Source organism: Simochromis diagramma, unplaced genomic scaffold (genome assembly GCF_900408965.1).
Source record: "Simochromis diagramma unplaced genomic scaffold, fSimDia1.1 OVJJ01000131.1, whole genome shotgun sequence".
Lineage (NCBI taxonomy): Eukaryota > Metazoa > Chordata > Actinopteri > Cichliformes > Cichlidae > Simochromis > Simochromis diagramma.
Genome location: NW_024387200.1, coordinates 1,760,495 through 1,782,722, shown reverse-complemented (window position 1 = coordinate 1,782,722; position 22,228 = coordinate 1,760,495). Strand labels below are relative to the sequence as shown.

The 22,228-nt window shown below is 39.5% G+C and overlaps 1 protein-coding gene across 35 annotated transcripts in view; it reads right to left on the bottom strand.

Moving 5' to 3' along the window:
* Positions 1-19,152, bottom strand: part of camk2b1 (calcium/calmodulin-dependent protein kinase (CaM kinase) II beta 1) — a 76,847-nt gene extending 57,695 nt beyond the window's left edge. For 18 of the 35 annotated variants that reach the window (XM_040050878.1, XM_040050877.1, XM_040050879.1 and 15 more), the window contains exons 1-5: positions 18,858-19,149; positions 11,441-11,535; positions 2,626-2,685; positions 2,071-2,125; positions 1,548-1,613 (exon numbers count right to left, since the gene is read on the bottom strand). In XM_040050878.1, coding sequence (XP_039906812.1) covers positions 1,548-1,613; positions 2,071-2,125; positions 2,626-2,685; positions 11,441-11,535; positions 18,858-18,919 — 338 coding nt within the window. In that variant the 5' untranslated portion in view covers positions 18,920-19,149. Of the gene's footprint in view, positions 1-1,547; positions 1,614-2,070; positions 2,126-2,625; positions 2,686-11,440; positions 11,536-18,857 lie in introns of all 35 variants that reach the window. The other 17 variants (XM_040050858.1, XM_040050872.1, XM_040050868.1 and 14 more) reach the window with 4 other exon arrangements.
* Positions 19,153-22,228: the final 3,076 nt, after the last annotated feature.

Sequence of the window (22,228 nt, the reverse complement as noted above, 5' to 3'; positions counted from 1 at the left end):
TGTTCTTTGTAGCAAAGGCTGTCATTATCTTGGGGTTTCGATTTTCCTGTGCCAGAAAATAATTACTGCTTTTGAGGCTATTTTAGCACCACACGCTGCACTTCAAGTGAAATTATTTATTTTCTTTTTGAGAACAAAAAAATCGAACGACGTATTCATCAAAACACTTGTGCCGAGAGCTTCTTGCTGTGACACGTTTTACGCTTTGCAGCCCATTTGTAGGTTTACAACAAACACCACTTTTTTCTGGCTTCATGTTTTTTTCCTGTTTTCCTTATAAGACTCGATGATGCATTTTGAGAGGTTACTCACACAGACGGCTTTTGATTTAATTTAAGAAAATGTTTTGAAAGACATTAAGATTTATACATTTATGTTAAAATAATATGAAATGTAATAAAAAAAAACTGCCTAGATTTTGTTTGTATAGACCTGAATAGGTTAAAGATGACTTCGAGTGAGTCCCAAATTAAGCCACTTCTTTATTCTGTGCCGACTGATCACCTTTAAAAGGCAAATGAAATGTTTTTCTAAACTTTGATGTCAAACTTGCATCATGTCATGTTTGATGGCTGTGTTGTCAGCTGGAGTTTAATGTATGGCTGTAACAAACAGCTGTAACTAAACAGAGACAGAACTCCGTCCTGTGGCAAGTGTCTAAACCCATAGCTGGTTTGTGTCCACCTGCTCTCTGTATGCTTCAGTACTGATTTAGGATTTTGCTGAGCACGCCTGGGTCCGACTTTAAACCACTTAGCAGAAAAATCAGCTCCATAATAACAAGTTCACAGAAGAAAGAAGCAAAAGAAAACAAAAGAATGTTTTGCTTTTTCATCAAAAACTTGGTAAACTGTGTTTTTAAGGATGTCATATCAATGCAACAACAGTTATTGTTATTGCTCAGATATTTTGTAGCTATATAAACATCTTAACACATATCTTGTGTTATGTATGTGTTTGCAACTTCGACCCTAACCACAGGTTACAAAAATACAAGTATCTTAGTCACCACAATTTACTGTGATTTGGTACTGAAAACCTATAGTGGTCAAACCTTAAAGGTAGTCCTGTGTCAGTGTGAGGGGTGAAGTGCTCTGATGTAAAGGAAGAGGCAAAGGACAGAGGAGAAATATAACAAACAAAGGGGGGATAAAGATGAAAAGAACAAAGAAAGTGGCAGTGGTAGTAGTATAGCAATGAAAACAGGAAGTAGAAGGAAGACCACTAACAGAATAGAAAAGGCAAGAAGACACAAAAGAAGACAGTAAAATGCAGAGAAAGAACAGAAGTGAACAGCAACACATGCAGACAAAGGATGTAAGGGGCAGAAAACAGGGGACAAGATAAGACAACACAGAGCAAGTAGTAAGAGGAGAGGACAGTGAGACGAAGAGGGGAAGGAAGAGTAGAGCAGAGTCACAAAAGAAGAGGAAGAACATGTACAATCAAAGAAAAAAAAAAAAAACAGACAAGAAGACAACAGAGGACAAAGACCATTTAAGGGCAAAGAGAAGCCCCACATACAGGAGTGAAGGCTGCGCTCCTACCTGGCATCGGCCTCACTGTAATACTCTCTGGCTACGATGTCCTCAAATAGTTCACCTCCGGTCACCCTGTAAAAGCAGACAACACACACACACACACACACAGACACACACACACACACACACACGTTTATTTAGGAAAGCTGGACTGGTTGGAGTGGAAGGAGGAGGTAGTGATGGTGGTGTGTGGTTATAAATGCTTCAAATCAAGGATTCCTACTTCAGTTCTTATTTTCTACAGCTCCCCCCTTCCCCCCCAATCCTCCTTCACTTCATACCCCCTTCCCACACCGTTACCATGGAAACTAGAGGGAATTGCTGAGAGATAGATGTGGATAGCGTGGGTGGTGATAGTGGCAGTGGTGGTGGTGGTGGGGCAAATATAAGAGAGAGTTATGCAATTGTATATGTATATGGAAGAGCTGGGAAAACTGAGAGGCAGCAGCTAAAAGAAAAGGGGGGCAGAAGATGAAAAGGGATGAGGAGGAGCAGAGAGGAGAGGATGACGACGATGACGATGACTTACAAGTCAAACAGGAGGTAGTGGAAGCCCTCCTCTGATATACTGTCATGAAGACGAACTGCGAGAAAAAAAAAAAAAGAGAGATTGAGAGAGATAAAGTGATACCTGGGCTCTGTGTAGCTGGAGCATTCAAGCTATGATGGTTATTCAAAGAGTTTCTGAAAAACACTGGGGATGACTGCTGCATTTTAAGTTTTTGGTTGTTTTTTTAAAAAAGGAAAAAGGTGAGATAAAGAGATAGTGAGAGTGCGCGTGGGGTAGAAACCACAGGGAGTCGAAATAATTGAGTCTTACATCATATGTGTTTACAATAGGGTAGGAGCTTCTGGCAATACAGGGCTCGGTTTAAACAACAAATGAATAAAACTATATACTTCTATTGGATCTTTTAATAAAAAATGTTAAGTGTGTGTTTTGGCAAAAAAAAAGAAATTGTTCTGTATCAGGAATAAAAGACTGTTAATCAAATCTAAACTGGTCTTTACTTTTAAATGGATTCAAACTCATTTAAAATAAATTATTTTCAGTGGGTTGAAAATAAGAAAAGCATGTCCTCACCGATGTTGGGGTGTTTCAACAGACGACAAATACGAGCCTCTCGCTCCAGCTTCTGGTGATCTGAGGCGCAACAAAAGAGAGAGAGGTATGTCAGAGTTATTGTTAAACTTGGGTTATAAATATGTTATATCTATATTGTAGACGGCTTTTTAGGACAATAAAGTCAAATGTGTCAAAAACAGTTTAGAAAATGGTTTCATGTCACAAAGGACGAAGAGAACGCAAAGGAACCCAGTGGGTGTAAAATATGGAAAAAGTGAAACATAATAAGGCGTGTTGTTCTTCCAAGTTTTAAACTAAGAAGGCTCGAGGTGGATTCCAGTGCTACATACGATAAATTAAAAAAAACAAACACATTCTTGATTTACTCCATAGTTTAATGGGTGATCTTCACTAAGGCCCACAAGATTCAGCAAGTTTCTGTATTGGTGACTGGCAACATAACTTATCTAGTCAGAGCAGCATTTCCTTAAACATAAAACTGCACTAAAAATAAATAAATAAAAATGAAGACGTAATGAAAAAAAAAGGTCAAAAAGATCAAATAAATATCCATCCATACAAAGCATTTTTCGTGTCCATGAATTCAAGAGTCTATGTAAAAACTGAGCATGAATATTTAGCAAAAATACAAGTTGTTCAAATTATAAAACACCAAACTGAATTTAAATAATGTTGCTGAATTTTTGTGTGTGTGTTACATTTTTCTCCATAATGCAACATAAATTTAATATATTATGTTTAAGTGGCTTTGAACTTTGAATATTTCAGAAACTCGTGATCTACTGGGATTTTCCCACACAACCAACTCTGGGGTTTACAAAGACTGGTCCCGTAAAGAGAAAATGAGCAGCGGTTCACTAGGAGAAGATACCTTGTTACTCCCAGACTTCAAAGGAGCATAGCCATAATTCTTCCACCCAGAAGGAAGAGAATAGTAATTCAAATAACCACTTATTACAACCAAGATATGCAGAAGAGCATCTCTGAATGCAGGAAGGAGCAGAAGACCACACTGCCTGCCGTTCCTGTTTGCAAAGAAAACTACTTTGAGACTAAAATTTGTTGCCTGGTGTGTCTGTGCAACATTTGGTGCAAACAACATGAAACAGTGGTTCCACAGTGGATGTGTTATATCAATAAAGAAATGATGTGGGAATTATTTTATAGGGATATTTTCTGGGCTTCAGTACTAGCTGAGCAGCATTTTGACACCAGAGCATACCAACTACTGCTGCTGACCATGTTTATTCTTTTATGACCGCTATCTACACATCTTCTGATGGCTACTTTAAGGATAAAATACAGTGTCACAAAGCTGAAATCATGTCTGGTGGTTTCCTTCACCTGACCTGAATCAATCTAATAGTGCATCTTTGGGTTGTGGTGGAACCAGGGGCGTAATTTCCAGGGGGGTTAGAGGGTTATGACCCCCCCAATAATCAGACCCAACCAATATAACCCCCCCCAATAAAATTGTGAATGATCTTGCATAAATAGGCTCTTGATTTTCTTTACTCTTTTCAGGTACTACCAGCAAAATAGTTGCATGTTTAATCATCTGGGAATTTACCCAGATGTATTTATTTATTTAGACAGAGATCTTGACCCCCCCTATGTTCAGTACAAAGTTACGTCGATGGGTGGAACAGCAGAGTTCAATCGTGGATGCTCAGATGAAAATATCTGCTGGAAATGTGTGATGCTGACATGTCAACACAGACCAAAATCTCTGACTCTAAGCCAGTTCTGAAGACAAAAGAGGATCATAGCAAGGTGCAACTAACGAAGTGATCGGTGGGTGTAATTTACTGTGAGTGGAAGTACAAATATATGAGCATATATACTTCAAGACACACTATGTATGTATGCAGCTAAAATATTTACATCAGCATGTCCCTTTACATAACAGATTACTGATGCTAGCCAACATGCATTACAGGGTTATCGTGCAAGTCACAGCAGGCATATAAAGCACACACACATACAGACACACATACACACAGGGGGTGGATCACCGGATCCACAAAGCGTGACTGTCAGCACAAACGTACATATGCATAGGTTGCACCCACACGCGTACAATCTGTACGAGTTTAAGAGAACACAGACTGGCAAAACTCAAGTGCACACATTCACACTGGCACTGTGGAGTGACAGTGAAGTGTAAGCGTGGTGATTATAGTCTCAGAAGATGAGAGGAGTGAGGCGGAGAAAGGAGTGGAGGAGTGTTGAAGGGGGACAGGAGAGGAGGAGGAAAAAGGAAGGAGAGAAAAAATACAAGGACGTTTAATATGCACAAAGCCTGGTTGCTGTCTTTCTGTTGAAACAATAAGACACCGCTAATCACTGCCTGCTACTTTTTTTTTTCTTTTTAACTCTAGTCATTTATTCTTCACATTTGGTTTTTGTTTGAGGCTATGAACTCACTGAATATTTTTTTCCCCATTTATTTGTTTGTCCATGTGTAACAAACTGCATTTTAATGGGACTGAATTTCATCTTTTCAAAACATGGATTCACATCTGACCTACTCAGAAACACACCGATTACAATGTTTGTGATTTACTGGGAGAGACCTATTGCAAATTAGCACTTTAAATAAGGCTATCATTCCTGCGCGATCGTGCAAGCTTTCACTGCAGTTGAACTGTATCTGACTGACTCTTAAAAACTACCAACTCTCAGCTTGTGTTTAGCACTCCCAGATGTTATCTGTCATACTAATGTCAAGTGTTGGAAAACTTGCCATGGGCACTCGCATCACATTTCATTCTATCAGTGGCATCTGCTAATATTACTCTGCAAGTACAGAATTGGCTCACAGTAGCTGCTGTGGTGCATCATCTATCGTCTACCATCTGTGCCTTTGTTATCAATCCATCATCTACGTGGGACAGTTTTATTATTAATATTGTGATATCAAGTATTGAAAGATCTATTGAAATATAACACATATGTCATTACTGGGCTTTTTTTCTTGCCTTGCTTCTACTTAAAACTCATTTGGCATTGTGAGGTGAGGTAATTAAAAAAAAACTCATCATATGATTTACAGATGGAGGATAACTGAGGATGAGATACACGACCTCCCCTGAAATGAACATGGTCTTTTATCAGGTCTTTTATCAGAGCTTTATCAGACCGGCAGATAACACTACAGCAAAAAATTGTGTATGACAGATGACCTTCCCATGGCAGAACACTCATAACAGATGCTCTTCTCAACTGCCCTGCATAAAAGAGGACACAACCGATAACTGTCTATACAGTCTGCAGTGTGTGTGATAACCTTGTGGTGTGTGTGTGTGTGTGTGTGTGTGTACCAAGGAAGAAGTCAGCTATCAGGTTCAACTGTACGACAGTATTTTTAGTACTGCATATGAGGGGTCAGCGTAGTTTAACAAGAACTATGGAGATTAATGTAATTTTATTTACGTATTGCATGTAGTGTATCAGAATAAAACTGATATGTAACTGACAGTTAAAAACCCGGTTTATAAAAGGTACCTTCTCTCATGTATAAATGGTGGGAGATTTGCCAGAGCTACTGCAACACTAAACATTTACTTAAATAGATTTACTGTAAGGCCGAGAGCTCCATTTGTTTTCATAGTTGTGTTTACGTATTTAGCTAGGTAGAAACTATTCTAAGTAGGGACAGCTGATGTAGTGGCAGATCATATAAGAAGATTATCATGTGCATTTTTGTTATCTAGTTACAATTTTAATATATTCTCACTCTTAATTTCATCTTTTGCTCAACTGCTCATTAATGCAAATGAGCCAATCACATGGCGGAAACTCAGCGCACTCAGACAAGCTTGGTGAAGAAGACCAAACCGAGCATTAAAATGGGTAAGAAAGGTGATTTAAGTGACTTTGAACATGTCATTGTTCAAATGGTACCAAACAGACTGGTCTCATTTCAGAATCTGATGATCTTCTGGGATTTTTCCCGCAATACCACCTGTAGGGTTTCTCTGAATGCACAACAAGTTATAACAGAAGCATAAAGCCTACAGCAGCAGAAATCCACATTAGACACCACTCCTGTCTGCTAAGAATAGGACACTGATGCTACAGTTCGATTGGATGGCCAAAACTAAACAATAAAATATTGGAAAAACGTTGCCTGGCCTTCAGACTAGCCCTGCTCTGTCATTTAGATAATAGGATCATAATATGGCATAAATAAGATAAAAGAACAGAACAATGCTGCCTTTTATTAACAGGCTTTAGGCTGTTGGTGATGTAAATACGTGTGGCGAGTTTTCAAAGAAAGTTAACCAAAAGGAACGGACGAAAGATTTGAGACAACTCGTTTCAGATAAAGAAACAACCAATTATAAGATAAATGAAGATTACTGTGAAATCTGAGTTGTGTATAGCTACTCCAGTAGAGTCAGAATAAAAACACGGAGCAGGACGTGAGCATAACGGCACTCATTTAAAACACCAAGAATTTTTATTCCACAGAGAAAAGAAAAAAAAAGGCCTTTTTGGCCCTCCACCTAATGTAAAATGCACTGATTTCTGTTAAGTAAGGCGCTCCAACCCCCACCCTTTCACTCCCAAAGGCCCATTTCTAGTCAGAAAAACCCTAAACACGTATCTTGAAACGTGTCCAACATTACACTTGTTTCTGGACTTTAATTAATTATTGCAGTTTACAGTTATATGCTGAAAACGTAAAAGCTGGTCCAAAATGCATTCGCTCTGGGGTTTAAAAAAAAAAAAAGTACTCTTTTGTAAAAACATGACACACAAACAAGATCAAATGAGAACTTCCTTGTGTGGTTCTCACTGTAATTACTTGACTGTCAGCAACTGTGGCCGTGCTGCTCTTTTAGTGCAGGCTGCTTAAAATATTCATTTAATGAGTCTTTCAAAGTGCCGGTCAGTCAGAAGCAGCAGGGTAAATAAGAAATGAGACCAGGGAGTGGGGTAAGGAAGAAAGGCAAGGACAAGAACACATGCACAGAGTAGGATAACCCAAGGACAACATTCAGTGAAATCAGTGGGAATCTTCATGCTGAAGGAGAAGAGAGCAGAGGAGAGGAATATATTTGGGTTAATCATCACCAGTGAGGACTTAAGTCTCTAGAGAGGGAGGAGATGTAAAAAGACAGCCACAAAGACAGCCAGATATAACCACTGTTCGGAACACTTGACTCGTAACAGCGTGAGCCCTACCAGCAGGGAAATGTGGAGTGCGGATTGAAAAGTTTCCTATATCCTATAGATCCTACAGAAGCACAGCATCAAAAAGCAGCCTCTGAGTTTAAGGTGAAGCATGACAGTGGTGGTGCAGAGGGGCTGCATGTATATAGAAATCTAAGTGGATTCCTGAGAGTAATATGATTAAGAAAGCATCATTTTTCCAGTGAAACACCTGAACTTGTAATCTCATTACATGACATTACATAATTACATAATGGGTGAAATACTTCCATATAAACAGAGTGTGAATTGACAGAAAAAGTACCAACACATCTTGAATTATTTACATTTGTAATTGCAGCTACAGTAATTTAATTTCACACTCGGGTTTAAGTCTCATCACTTTAGTTGACTATATCTGCCCTGGTTATGTGACATTGACACAAAGCTCACTGGCCAAAACCAGGTCAGATCACTTCTACTGCATTGCAGGTGAACATCAACCCCCCCCCCCCACACACACACACAGACACACAAGCTCTACTCTATCATGATATAATTACATGGCCATACAGGAACCTCTGGCATCCACTGTCCAGAGATCATTGCCAATAAACAAGTCCTATGATTGGCTGGAAGCCTTGCCCAGCAGACCTGCCCTATATTTCCTGTTGACATGTGTTGGATTGGCATTAACCGTTTGTCGGCTGGAAAAGGGAACGGCAGGGTGGGGTGGTGGGAAGATGTAATGAGAAGCCCGACTACTACTCTATTCATAAATTTGAATGTTCAGTATGTGAACCAAGTGTTATGACTACAACAACCAACGAATTGTGACACTTTTTGGTTGTAACTAATAGTTTCTTGATAGAGTTCACTGTCCAGTTGACTGCCTGCATCACAGACACTGCTTCTCTGCTGTGGCTGTCTGAATATCTGCCCGTGTGTGTCTGGGAGAAAGAGAGGGAGAGTCAGATGAGTATCCCGTGCTAAAGGCATGTAGGCGTACAGGCGCATGGCCCTCAGCTGCCAAATGCCTGGGGTGCCTTTGCTCTGATGACCCCACCCTCCCCTCAGCTACCATCTCCATCTGCTGATCCTAAACAAACGCTCCTCTTAAGTTGGTGAAACCAGGGCTGTAAACTCACCGACCCTACCTGCTGCCTGAGAAATATTACAACATCATAAAAGGCCTAAACCAAATCCCACTTATAAAGTAGAGCAGCAAGCCATCAGGGCTGCCATAAAGCGTGAATGCAGCAGCAGCCCATGTCACAAAGGTCATGGAGCTATAAAAAGGACTGAGTAGAAGTAGTATGCAGCAGCTCTGTTGGCTCTAGCATAGCCCTGCTATTTCACAGAACATGGCTCATCCATTAGTAAGGAGCGCAGCACGGGCCTCGCGCACCGCTCAGTCAGGTCAGATCAGTCGCCCTATCAAATGTTGAAGCAGAGAGGTTACACTGTGCCTCCGAAAAATGGTGGAAAGCAGCTGCACTGCCCGATAAAGCAGCTGGAGTGAAATTATGCAGAAGTCCAATGATAGCATAATCTATAGGAAGTGTATTTATACTCTGTGTGTCTGTGTATGTGTAACTTTAAGTCTCATTAAACCAATCTCTAGAATTAACTGCTAGCCTCTTGCAGTTAATAGAGGCCGGATAATCTAGGATGGGTTTAATCTCATTAAACGCTGCACAATGCAATAAAATGCAGGCAAAAAATGAGATACAATTACTGCCAAGAATAATGTGACACCACAATTAGAACAATGTTTGTTGCAGTCGACTTCTTCTATTTTTTATAGAAATTTAAATTTTTATAAAAAGCTTGTCTGCAAAGTTTAATATTAGACTATATTTTCGTTACGGCTTAGCAAGAAAGATAAATACAGACGCTCAGATCATATACCCTCTACCACCCTCGTAATGTTTGAAATCAGAAACACATTTGTAATTTCACTGCACAAAATGTTATGAGTTATGAGTGACAGTAGCAATGCTCATTTGTGTCTGATGCCTGCTGGAGCTGGAAATAGTATGCTGAAATACAATGCTAAAAGTGCATCACAACATCATCTCATTTATTTATTACACTGCACTGTTTCCAAGTGTCTGCCTAGTAAAGGAGATGGACACACATAACCTGACTATATAAACATTCAAGTCTAATATTTTCAAACATTATTATTGAATTTTACACCCAGGAGCCTGACCTTTAAGAAGCTCACATAATCGTGAACACACAAAGCATAATTTTTTTTAAATTGTCTGCATACGGCACTGATACTTTAACAATGGTTTGGTAAGAAAATTAATATCTACAAACTGACAAGCCGAACTGAGGGTAACACTTGGGAGAGAAGGCAGATAAGGACAGACATTTCAGGATCAAGCCCTCTGCTTCATGCCTGTTAAAATGCCTTTTCTACCACACTCAACATTTTAACACACAATCCGTTGGTGAGCGTATGTCAAGGCAGGGTAACAGTCAAGTGACAGTGTGGTGCCACCTGGCAGGGCCACGGCAGTGGTTCTCCAGTTACGAGGCTGCAAGGGCAGCAGGAGATTTACACTGGGCAAGTGGTGGTGTAAATTGCCACGGCGACCACAGTGGTGCTCGACTGGCTTTGGTGGCAAAGGCATTTAGCCTTGGCTTTGGCTTAAGTCATTACTGGCTGAGTAGCATGTGACACTAATTACGGTGGTTACAGAGTCTATGTTATTCAGAAGAAACAAAATCCCAATAGATAGAAAAACCTTTTCACTTTACATTGTTATACAAGCCAGTATTTGAAGACTGACTGATTTATTGATACGCCCATATTATCCTGCAACACATGCAGCAGAATATGAATTGCAGCTAAACAACTAAACAAGATGGTTTCAAGATAAGTAGTGTGTATAGGGTTGGTTATCAGTGATGCCTGCTCTGTTCTGCTGTGCTGAGTTTTACTTCTCTTCTGCCCCCCTTTGCTTTTCACATTTGCATGTATGCATGTAGAAGGGCAGGAAGATCCCAGAATAGCGCATACAGCTAAATAGAAATTACTGCAGCTGAAAATAGCTTCGACTTTAATGGTCCTGACTGATTTACGTTGAACTCTTTGGACTTGATTTAAAGACAATTACTGCTACGATCTTTCCTGCAGTCGTATATAGGGCACACGAACAATACCCTACAATTTGTTCTCCAGGGGTTCCTCAACACAACTCAGAAACAGGGTAGAGTAAAAGGTGAACCAGTGTTGAGCAAACCTACTGTATGACTGTCACATCCCCATACCAGTGCCGTTTCTACTGCTGCTAGGGCTTTTCCAGCTTCCTCCATTTCTTATAAACAGACATGATTTATAAGAAATTAAAAGTTTGTCCTATGAAGTGGCATCTGAGAAGGAAACCAAATTTTGCTGCTACATTTTGCTTATATAACTGTCTACACTACAGGTGGGGGTGGTGACCACTGGGACAGAGAAGCTATGAACAACTTAGTCATTTTTGAATGGTTGCAAATTGTACTTTTAGCTCATGAATTAACAGTTAAATATAGCAACAGTGGTGTTGTTTGAGATCACACTTTGGCTCCCATGGAAGCTGTGATTCAATCGAACTGGATGCATATGTGATATAACACTGAAATAAGTTGTGCTTACCTCTTGCAGATAACTTTTTGGTGTTGATTATTTTAGCAGCATACTCCTGTCCTGTGCACAGCTTAACACATCTGCGCACCACTGAAAATGCTCCCCTGGAAAACACAGAAAAAAACCCCATTGACTAACATTTCATGCATGGTTATCATAGGACAACTCTATCAGGAAAAAATAACTAACAGCTGAAACAACACTTCATTTCTTTATCATAAATTAACAAGTTGGGACCATTGTTCTCTTGCAAATTCTTGAGTGGTTATGGACCTTGGGTAATAATGAGCATGGTGAAGGTTTTGCTGAGTGAACAAATTTGCACACAACTTTGCAGAACGAGCATTTTTCAGACTCAGAACATAACAGAACTGATAACACTTTTCATGTTCACCGTGGACACATTAAACACTTTGCTGCTTAGTTAATAAGATCCCATGAGATCTCCAGTCAGGATACAAGTAATGCGAACACATGTGGGATGTCGAAAGGTAAATTGGTAAAATGTAAGAGCTAAACTGGTCTCTCAAACACATTAGATGTAGAGTCACACAGCCCATATTATCAGCCAACACTAGCCCATCACGGATATATCAATATCAATATTATGTTGTTTGATATGTGTGAATATGATTTTCTTTTTGTCAGGACATAAAGCTTAGAATTTGTTTCACTTACAACCGTGTCTTGTACCTGGAACCCATAGAGACCTGCTGGTGTAGTTTGTGTTCTTATTCCTGCGTTATACGTTTTATTTCTTTGTTTTGTAATTTACCAAATGTTTTCAGTGGGTGTCAGGTCTGGACTATGGGCAGGTCTCCTATTGTGACATTTGAGCATGATGTCTTTGCACCTTATGTTTTGTACCTTCAAATACTGTCGGTCTTACTTTAATCCAAAATAAATAAATAAATAGCAAAAAGTAAATAAGCAGAATATTCCCCCCAAAACTAATGATAATACATTTTAAAAATGAGAGAGAGCGAAAAAGAGAACGACCATCTGTAGGACAGCATATGTCGCCCCAATACCTGAATGTTTTTCACTGCGCCGTCACAGATGTTTAGAATTTGTTTTTTTCCCTTTAGATCCACCAGTATAACTTAACACACAATATATTTGACATACCAGATTCAAAAGTTCAGTATTGTTTAGGCACGTTTAGTCAAACACAAAATCAAATCATAACACCGTACTGTATTGTGTTGTTGAAGGGTCTTTACCTTATAATATAAAGTGCCTTTAGACAACTGTTGTTGTGATTTGGCATTATATAAATCAAATTAAACTGAATGAAAACTGAATTACTGCCAACTCATCTAAACCTTCGTTGTGGAGCATTGGACTGCCATTACCTCATAAGACTTTGTTGTTACACTATCTCTTACCGTACATTACTAAATCTCCATTTGCACTATTTGTCTATTTGCACTACTCTGCCTGGTTTACACCCAATGTCTTTACCCATTATATTGTATATTGTATAGCTTTCGTTTATGTAAAATTGTATTGTATTTATTTATTTAAATTTTTACTTTTTAATTATTTTACCTGCATTTTTAATCACTCTTATATTTAAATGTTCATTCGCTTTTTTATCTAGGGATTGAGAGTAACGTAGTTTCTATTCTCTGTATGTCCTGTACATGTGGCAGAATTGACAATAAAGTTGACTTTGACTTTGACTTTGACTTTAGTGTCCAAAGCCAAATTTTGCTATTACATCTATGCATTTCTGCAAAATATAAACATTAATTTCAATAAACGCTCAACCAAAAACAAATGTTTGAATATACTTATACAAACCAAGGCTGGACAAGACTACATAGTCCTGTCCAGCCTTGGTTTTGATTTAGTTGGGTGTGAAACAGTCTGATGTTGAATGGTGCCACTAGTCTGCCTTCACACTGGGATAGTTACAGACAGCCAACAAGGTCAGTGCCAAAGGTGAAGGCCAGCTGACCTGACACTGGGGTAAACTTCTATATAAAAGGCACAAACTCTGTAGAATACAAAGGGCATTTCATCACTTTTTCAACAACAAGCTGAAGTGCATTTAATGCCCCAACGTCAAGATCATTACTGTCCAATCAGAGTTCTGATAAAGAATCAACTCGCCTGAAGCAAAAAACTCACTAGTCACACACACAAACAAACACATATGCTACTGATACCAAACTCCACAGCTGTGCTTGGAAAGTTCATACTCCATGAGGTAAGTATCTAACGTCTGGACTAAATATGCTTTAACACACATAGAGGGTTAAATGGGGTAACAGGTCATGAATCACGACTGTGGTCTGACATCCAGAAAGTTGACATGGAGAGATTTAAACATGCCTAAAACTATTTTTGAGGGAAAAACACTGGTGCCTGCAGAAGTGAAGGGTTTTGTAACTGGATAAGTTTGAGCTTCTGGTATGCTGTTACAGTCTCCCTCTGATGTGGAAGAATTAAATACTGTGTGGTGTGTAAATCTATACTCTTAGGTTTCAAGCCTAACTGAGACAAACAACAAAAAAATGTGTTTAAAAAGTCTTCAAAAGTCTTTCAAAAGCCTTTGTGCTGTTACAGACTTCTTTTTAGCAGCTGTGCAGCAGAAGGACAAACACAAGCTACACTCAAGCCTCTGCGATTGTTCACGGTATTGTTCTTCAAGCTGTTTAGCTTGTTATCGGTGTTCTAATTGAGATCAATTTGACCAATTTAAGCAATGATGTGCATTACTTCTGTGCAAGAACAAACACAGAAGCATTATCTAACCAGGAGCCAGTGTTCAGCACACCTCAATCGGTGCTGTGGTGTTTCTATTAAAACAAGCCGGGCAATATTTGTAACAAACGGGCTAAGCACACTAAAGCAAAAGGAGCGAGCTTAAATGTCACAAGTCCTGCTAAGAAAGTGACACCAGCAGAGAGCGAGCACACAATCATTAGCTCTCCTCAGATGTTGGATTAGTATTACAAAGTTCCAGAGAGTGTTACCGTAAGGATGCCAAGCCACTCACACCTGCACTCTTTCCTCCAAGCTTTATGTGCCTGGGTGAATAATAAGATGGGCCTACAGAAAAAGCTTTTTGCATGAGGGGTGCAGCTTAGTCCCTCATGCACCCAGAGCTTCAAAGCCGATAGTTTCTGGTAGAAGTTGAGATTTATCTCAACACAGAAAAGCAAATGCATTTGATAAGTTACAGTCTTTATAATGTCTTTTTTTTTTTCCAAATCAACAGCCGGCACCATAGAATGAAATCTCATAGGGTTCAGGAGGCATTGGAGCTACGCTGGCATAATGATCCCTGCGAACAGTATTTATTACTTATGGGATGAAAAGAGAATGGGAGGGATGCAGTGTTGTAAATTAGTCTGAGCCCCGTGTCTTCTACAGCAGTCAGTCACATAGACGATGACTCTGTCTATTTATGCTCGCTCAATAACAATAACCCACCAAGGAAACAGGACTTGAGTATATACACTCCCCTCCTGTAAGTGAAGACTCTGAAGAATTCATAGATTGCACTTCACTATGGATGGCAGCCGTGGCTAGATTAGCTTCACAGCAGTTGCAGTGCATGAAATTGAAATGGCGACCTAAATTCATGACTTAAAAATATTCATATAAACTAATCACTAATTTACCTCTCTGCTACAAGTCCCAGCATTAAGTGTGCTTTGTAAAACCCATCATCACCACGATATGGTTAAACACCAGATATGCTTTTTATCTAACTTTCTGTTTCTCATTATCAATCACAGATAAAACTGGCTCAAAAAGATGGCAGTTAAGTTAGCAAGGAGTGAATGTAAATATTCAAAATCAAAGGCTTCTAGTGACGCATCTTTTCAGTTCCTTTTATTAATCCTTCAATGAATCTTGACTTTTTCTTGACATATTTGCATATTAGGTGCGTATTTTACCAGCCTTTGAAGAGAGATATCAAATGAGCTGTCACAAACACCTGTTAACACTCCAAATGTACAAAATAGTACTATGCCGTCATGTTTAAAAAGTCTCTCCGCACCTATGAATAATCCTGCTATCTTTCCACAGGCCTGTAAATAATATAAATCTAGGACAACACTTAATAGATTAAAAGAATACTTTAACATGGCTCATTTTCCCATTGTTTTTAAATAGATTAAAGATTCAAGCCAACAAAGTCCAAGAAAAACACGATTTCCATGTTTATACATCATCATGCAACAGCTAATAAAACTTAAAGAAAAATATCTTTCATTATATAATCTTTGGAACACGGAGGTGGATTACATTAGAGCAGGGACGTCAAACTCATTTTACATCGAGGGCCACATACAGCCCACTTTGATCGTAAGTGGGCCAGACCAGTGAAACTCCCCTTTCTGTCTGTGTAAAGAAGATTAACTAAACATTTATTCACTGAGAGATCTTAACATAAGAAAACGAAGTGCAATTTCAACAGCACATCTCAATTTTTCAACATCATAAAGAAATGCTGCTGTAGTAAATTAAATAAATCTGTCAGCACCACTTAAATGAAAGAAATGCAGTTTTTTTTTTGGTTTTTTAACTGTGGATCTATTGTAAAAAAAAAAACAAAAAAAAAAATTAAAGTCTTTGTCCGACCAATTCTGGTCCCCAGGCCTTATGTTTGACAGCCCTGCACTAGGGTCTTTTCCAGTGTTCCTCAATGACAGCATAGTTCAGTCTCTATTCTGTCAGAGCCACAAAGCTAACACAACATTAACTGCACTTCACTCCAGATAACTTGGCTGTTTCTGTGTTCTCATTGAAGTTGTCATCACTGTGGTGGCTGAATAAACAGCATTAGGCAAATCAAGCTAGCAGTACATAACGAGTGATATAAATGATAATCAAATAATGCCAGTACAAGATGCATGACGGGCTGCAGCAACAAAGTAAACAATAGACACAGAAGGATGATTTGAAATTGTCCCCTTTACTCCTTTGCCCCGTGCCAAGTGTAGATCACCTACTGTAATGAAATCACCAAAAGTTTTGTTTGCCTCTATATTAATTTTTTTTTATCTCTCATAATCATCGTGATTAAATTGTGATTATTTCAAATGAGTACTGATTAACCAAATTGAATCCCTTCAGCCTTCAGAACTGCCTTAATTCTTGGTGGCATAGATTAGACAAGGTGGTGGAAACAGTCCTCAGAGATTTTGGTCACGGTGGCATCACAGTTGGACATCAATGATGCAAATCCCCCGCTCCACCACATCCCAATGGAGCTATCTTGGATTCTGATCTGGTGGCTGTGGAGGCCATTTGACCACACTCAGCTCATCGTCACATTCAAGAAAGCAGTTTGAAATTATCTGAGCTGCACTGACATGATGCACCATCCTGCTGGAAGCAGCTGTCAGAAGATGGGTACACTGTGGTCCCAGAGTGGTGGAAGTGGTCAGCAACAATACTCAGATAGCCTGTGGCATTTAAAGGATGCTCAGATGGTACTAAGGTGCCCAGAGTATGCCAAGAAAATATGCCCCTGCTCCATTACACAATTACTGAACTGTTAATATGAGTCGGGATGGATACATGCTTCCATGTTGTTTACACCAAATTCTAAACCTAACATCTGAATGTTGCAAGAGAAACTGAGACTCATCAGACCAGCCAGAAGTTTTCCAGTCTTCTGTTGGCCAATTTTGGTGAGGTTGTGAACTGTAGCCTCAGTTTCCTCGTCTTAGCTGGTAAGACTGGAACTCTGTGTCTGCCCATCTACTTCGAGTCCAACATGTTGTGCGTTCCAAGGTTCAGAGGTTGTAACAAGCGGTCATTTGAGTTGCTGTAGCCTTTCTGTCAACTCAAAGGCACTTGTTCATTCTCTTCTGCCCTCAGGCATCAACAAAGCATTTTCATCCAGAGGAATCCCGTTCACTAGATATTTTCTCTTATTCGGACCATCTTCTGTAAACCCTAGAGGTGACTTTGCCCAGTTTCAACTTCAAGCGTAATTCAAGTAGCTGCCATGTGATTGGCTGATTAAACATTTGGGTTAACAAGCAGGTGAACAAGTGTACCTAACAAAGTGGCTGGTGTGTAGAATTCCAATTAAATACGAAAATATAACAAAATTTATACATAACAAATAAACTAAACATGCTTCTGGGAAGAAGCAACAGCCACTGCTGGACAGGAAAGTGTGTGTTGGGTCATTAAATGACTAGAAAATGAGAACATCGATGCAAAACAATTAATTTGTATTTTTTTTTTTAAATCACGAATAATTTGTTTTTTATAATTACGGGACACCACAACCATAACTTAAAATAACATTTAATGAACTGCCCAGCCCTTTTAAGGGCTACACACTACACACCGTGTGTCATGTTCAAAGATTAGGTTCAGACATATTACATACCTATTCCCTTCCCTCCATCTGTTATTATACACAGAAGTATTTAGTTACACAAATAATAAAACAATATGAGTTCAGTTTCCGTATTTAGTACTTTTAATTCCCTATGGTATCAAAACTTTCCACAACAACAATAGTACCTAGAATATATTTTGCATATGCACTGCCATATGATTGTTTTTTCCTACAGTATGATAACGTATGATTCCTATGGTTTTGACAGATCGGCTTTTATCGGATGGATTTTTTTTTTTTTTGCTTGCTGCTGCACTGCAGAATATCTTATCTGGTGTAATCTGCCACCATAGTGCTGCAAAAAAATGTCTTCTAGGGAAAAAAGGCTGTTTGTTCATATAAAGGTTAGTAAAGCACACACACTTCAAACCAATGCAATAAAACAGGACAAAATGGTCAATCGAGATGCAGTCTTAAAGGGTTTTTTGATCGGATATTTATTGCATAGCTTTGCAGAAGACAGGAATTTGATATTTGGTCATACCCGCAACTGTCATATGTGAAACCCTTAGTTTTTCTCTGTAAACTTTGACTCTCCGTCTTCAAAAAAGAAAAAAAAAAGCGTGCAACTGCACTTTCCATAAACCGCAGATGTCTTCTTTTCATCTGTGGTTCAAATGGTTACACCACAGGACTCTGCTGACACCCCACGTTTCTCCGTGTTTCACCGTGAAACGAGCGAACTCGTCAAAAACATCGGCAACGTTTTTGCAAATATTGTTGCCTCTGACGTCCGTTTCTCGTGATGATCAGGAAACAAACAAAACACTTGGTGAGCTTAAACAGAGGCGTGGGGGGGGGGGGGGTGTACTTTGAGAGCTGTCATCCCCGAAAAGGCGCACACACACGCGCACCATCAGAGCGCGCGCACACGCTCAGCACTGCTGGCCTGCAGACTCGCTCAGCTCTGCACTGCCTGGAAACCTGCCCCCCTCCTACATTTCAACTACACTACACTTTCTAGCAGACAGCTGTACCGCAAACATGCACAACTAAAATAATAAATACGTCAATTTTGACAGAGAAACAGCGACAGATACTCACTTCCCCAGCTCCTCGTACAGCTGATATTCATCTGTGAATCGCGTACAGGTTGTCGTGGCCATGTCTCTCCCCTGTCTCTCGCTTCTTCTTGTTAATGAACTCCGAAGATTCGCGGTTAGTTCGGGCTGAATGTGCGTAAAAAAAGTGCAGGTCCGCCCAACAGCGAGACGGCCGGTGGAGCGGAGAAGTGCCTTTTAGGAGGCGCCGAGTGACGGAGGTTTGATATAAAGAGCCGAGGAAGCCTGGGTGGGTGTTCACTCTATCTCTCTTTCTCTCTCCCTCCCTCTCTCTGCACTATCTGACAGCTACCGCGCTCTGCGCTCCTATAAACAAGCCAGCTGAGCTACGACAAGCCACTTCCTTTTGCGATTTTCACAATAAAAGCTTTGACATTGTCTACGTTCAAAAAAGAAAAAGTTGCAACTTTTGGTTTTCTATTAAACGGCCATTTATTTAGCCTAAGCACTGCTTTAGCATTTTCCCCTGACCAGCCAACTAAGTGCATAAAGTTGGTTTTATATACATTTTTTAAACAAGATGCCAGTTCATGCAATGGTAAGAACAAACTGACTGGAGTATTTGCATGAGTTAAATGATATTATACTCAGCTATATTTCCATTAAAAATTATTTGAGAAAGAATGTTTCCAGGATTCAATTCAGTTCAAATCAGTTTTATTCATACAGCGCCAAATCACAACAACAATAGCCTCAAGGAGCTTTATATTGTAAGGTAGACCCTACAATAATACATACAGAGAAAAACCCAACAATCATATGACCCCCTGTGAGCAAGCACTTTGGCTACAGTGTCACAATGTTTTGTTTTGGGGTTTTTTTTTGTCTCTGCTGCTGTTTGGAAGCAGTCTGGCAGAGATTTTAAATGTCCCATATTTGGGCACCAGTTTAGCTCACTGGTTGAGCAGGTACTCATATGTCCTATAGTTAAAACAAGGTTGAAGTTTGACCCCAGTTCTTTGCTGTGTCTCTTCCCCTGCACTCGGTTCCCTGTCTAGTCTTCACTGCTAACCTGTCTATAAAGGGAAAAAATGCTCTACTGCTACTTCTTGTGTCCCTTCACCCTCAGAGGAGAACATTACATTTGGGTTTTCTGCACCTTATTTACCTCATCATTCTGCTCTGCATAGACCTGTTGCATCCCATGCATCCCAAACAGGACCATAGGGCTCAGGTGGTTATGTCACCAGTACCACAGAAACAATTAAACTGTCTATGTTAATGCTGTTCATAATGTTATTTATGAAGACCCTAAAATACTATAGTTCTTCCTGGTGTGCAGGAAGAACTCCCTTTTAACAGGAAGACTCCTTCGGATGGACCGAAGAGTCAGGAAGGGGTATCGTTTTGTGGTTGTGTCTGTTTGAGTAGGTATTTTTCGAACATACTCCCATGCAGTTCTCTGAAAACACAACAGTGTGTAGTGCTGTTTGTAGTCTGAATACTTATTTGTTGAAAGGTGGAACCAGAGCAGGGAGAGGAATCAGGCTTTCCCCCATTCCAGAGTCCTCCGTGATTGGAAGAAACATGAAAAAACATCAAAGATAGACAAAAAAAAATACAGTAATCCATTGTTTTAACAATCAGTTTCTGTGGCTGATGGACCAACAACAGAACAAGAGAGACAGCAAGACCAGTTGTACCATATACTTTGGACACAGCCTGCATCTGGCAACAAATGCTCTCTGCAGGCGATCAAACTATCCTTAGCTGCCTGTCAATATAATGCCAACAGAGAACCGTGTTCAGCACCCATATATGTAACCAGCTGAGGGCGAGGGGAGAAAGAATATAAAGTAGAATAGCAAAGAGACAGGAAAGAAAAATTAAAGGATGTTTTACACTAACCTGGTTCACCTCTAATAAGCTTATATAGAAAAAAAAAGGTCTAATCTTAAAAGTAGAGAGGGTCTGTCTTTTTCCCGAGCCCAAACTGGGAGCTGGATCCAGAGGAGAGGTGAAGGCTCTGTCTTCTGTTCTATTTTTGGAAACTCTAGGAGCCACATGTAAGTCTGCAGTGCAAGAGCAAAGAGCACTGTTAGGATAAATTGGCACGATGTGAAAAGAAGGATTTAAAAGGGAGAAAATGAAGAGAAGCTAAAATGGGAGAAACATGACTTCTCTTTCCAGTGTTTGTTAGCACTCTTTCAGCAGCATTTTCAATCAGCTAAAAGCTTTTTAGAAGTTAACATATTTTTTGATTCCTACACATTTTCCAAGCTGATGATTCCTATTGGTATATTACCACAAGTGGAAGATTCCAGTCGGTGGAAAAGCACAAATGGAAAATATCACTAGCAAACAGCCATTGTTTCCATGAAATGGATTGTATGCTGAAATTATTTTTTTTCATGTTATTTTACAGTCTTATGAGAATAAAAGCATTTTAGCTATTTGAAAAAGAAGAGTGCCCAGAGTTATTTGATTTTTAAACATTGCTACTGACTATTGACTGGTTCACCTAAAATATTAAAGCTCACCCGAAAAGTGGGATAAGCCTGGCTAAGGGCTAGGCTATATAACCAGATGGACCCTTTTCCAGCAGGAAGAACTGATCAGAAATTCATTACTTACAAAAAATAATTTTGAAGCTTTTTGAAAAAACGTGCATTATAGTGAGAAAATAAGAGAAAATAAACCACTCCTCTCACCATCGCTTTGGTCATGCCACCACATCAGGACTATTTTTTAGCTGCATGCAAGTTGACAGAAAACAGAGCTGGGTAGCATATAATTTATCCTTAAATCTAATAATTTTATTCATGCACCTTTGTGAAGATTAGTAATTAAATGTCATAGTTCACCTATCTCATCCAAATGAGTGCCTCCGTCTTTATTTTCGTCTAAGAAACGATGTTGGATTCTATTATGAAAACAGCAATAATGAATTTCCGGTCTGGTGCTGATCAGCTCGGCTAAATTGACGGAGTCAGCTTGAGTTGGTTCGCGGCTTCCTGAGCGGCAGCGGAGCTTCGACTCTTTGTCGCTCTCTGGTGGACAAACAGTCCAACGGCAAGCGCGACAACGTAATCGAACACACCTCCCGCGGGCTTGGTGCTTATTTCCAAATAGGGGCAAATATGAGAGAGCTTGTTTCTGCTGTCAAAACGTGCCGCTATGTGTGCAGTAAATAGAAGTTTTCTCTTCAAGTTTGAGAAAGAGTTACATCAGCATCTTCGTGACTTCCTCAAAACAACAAATATGTGTCAAGTAATGGACACAGCTGTGCAGGAAATACAATAAAAAACTCTCATTAAGTATGAAAAAGTGCAAAACTGTATTTAGTACTGGTTACTTTAATGTTAAGCGTATGTAAAAGTACTTTTACTAAAGTGTTCTACCTCAGTATATATT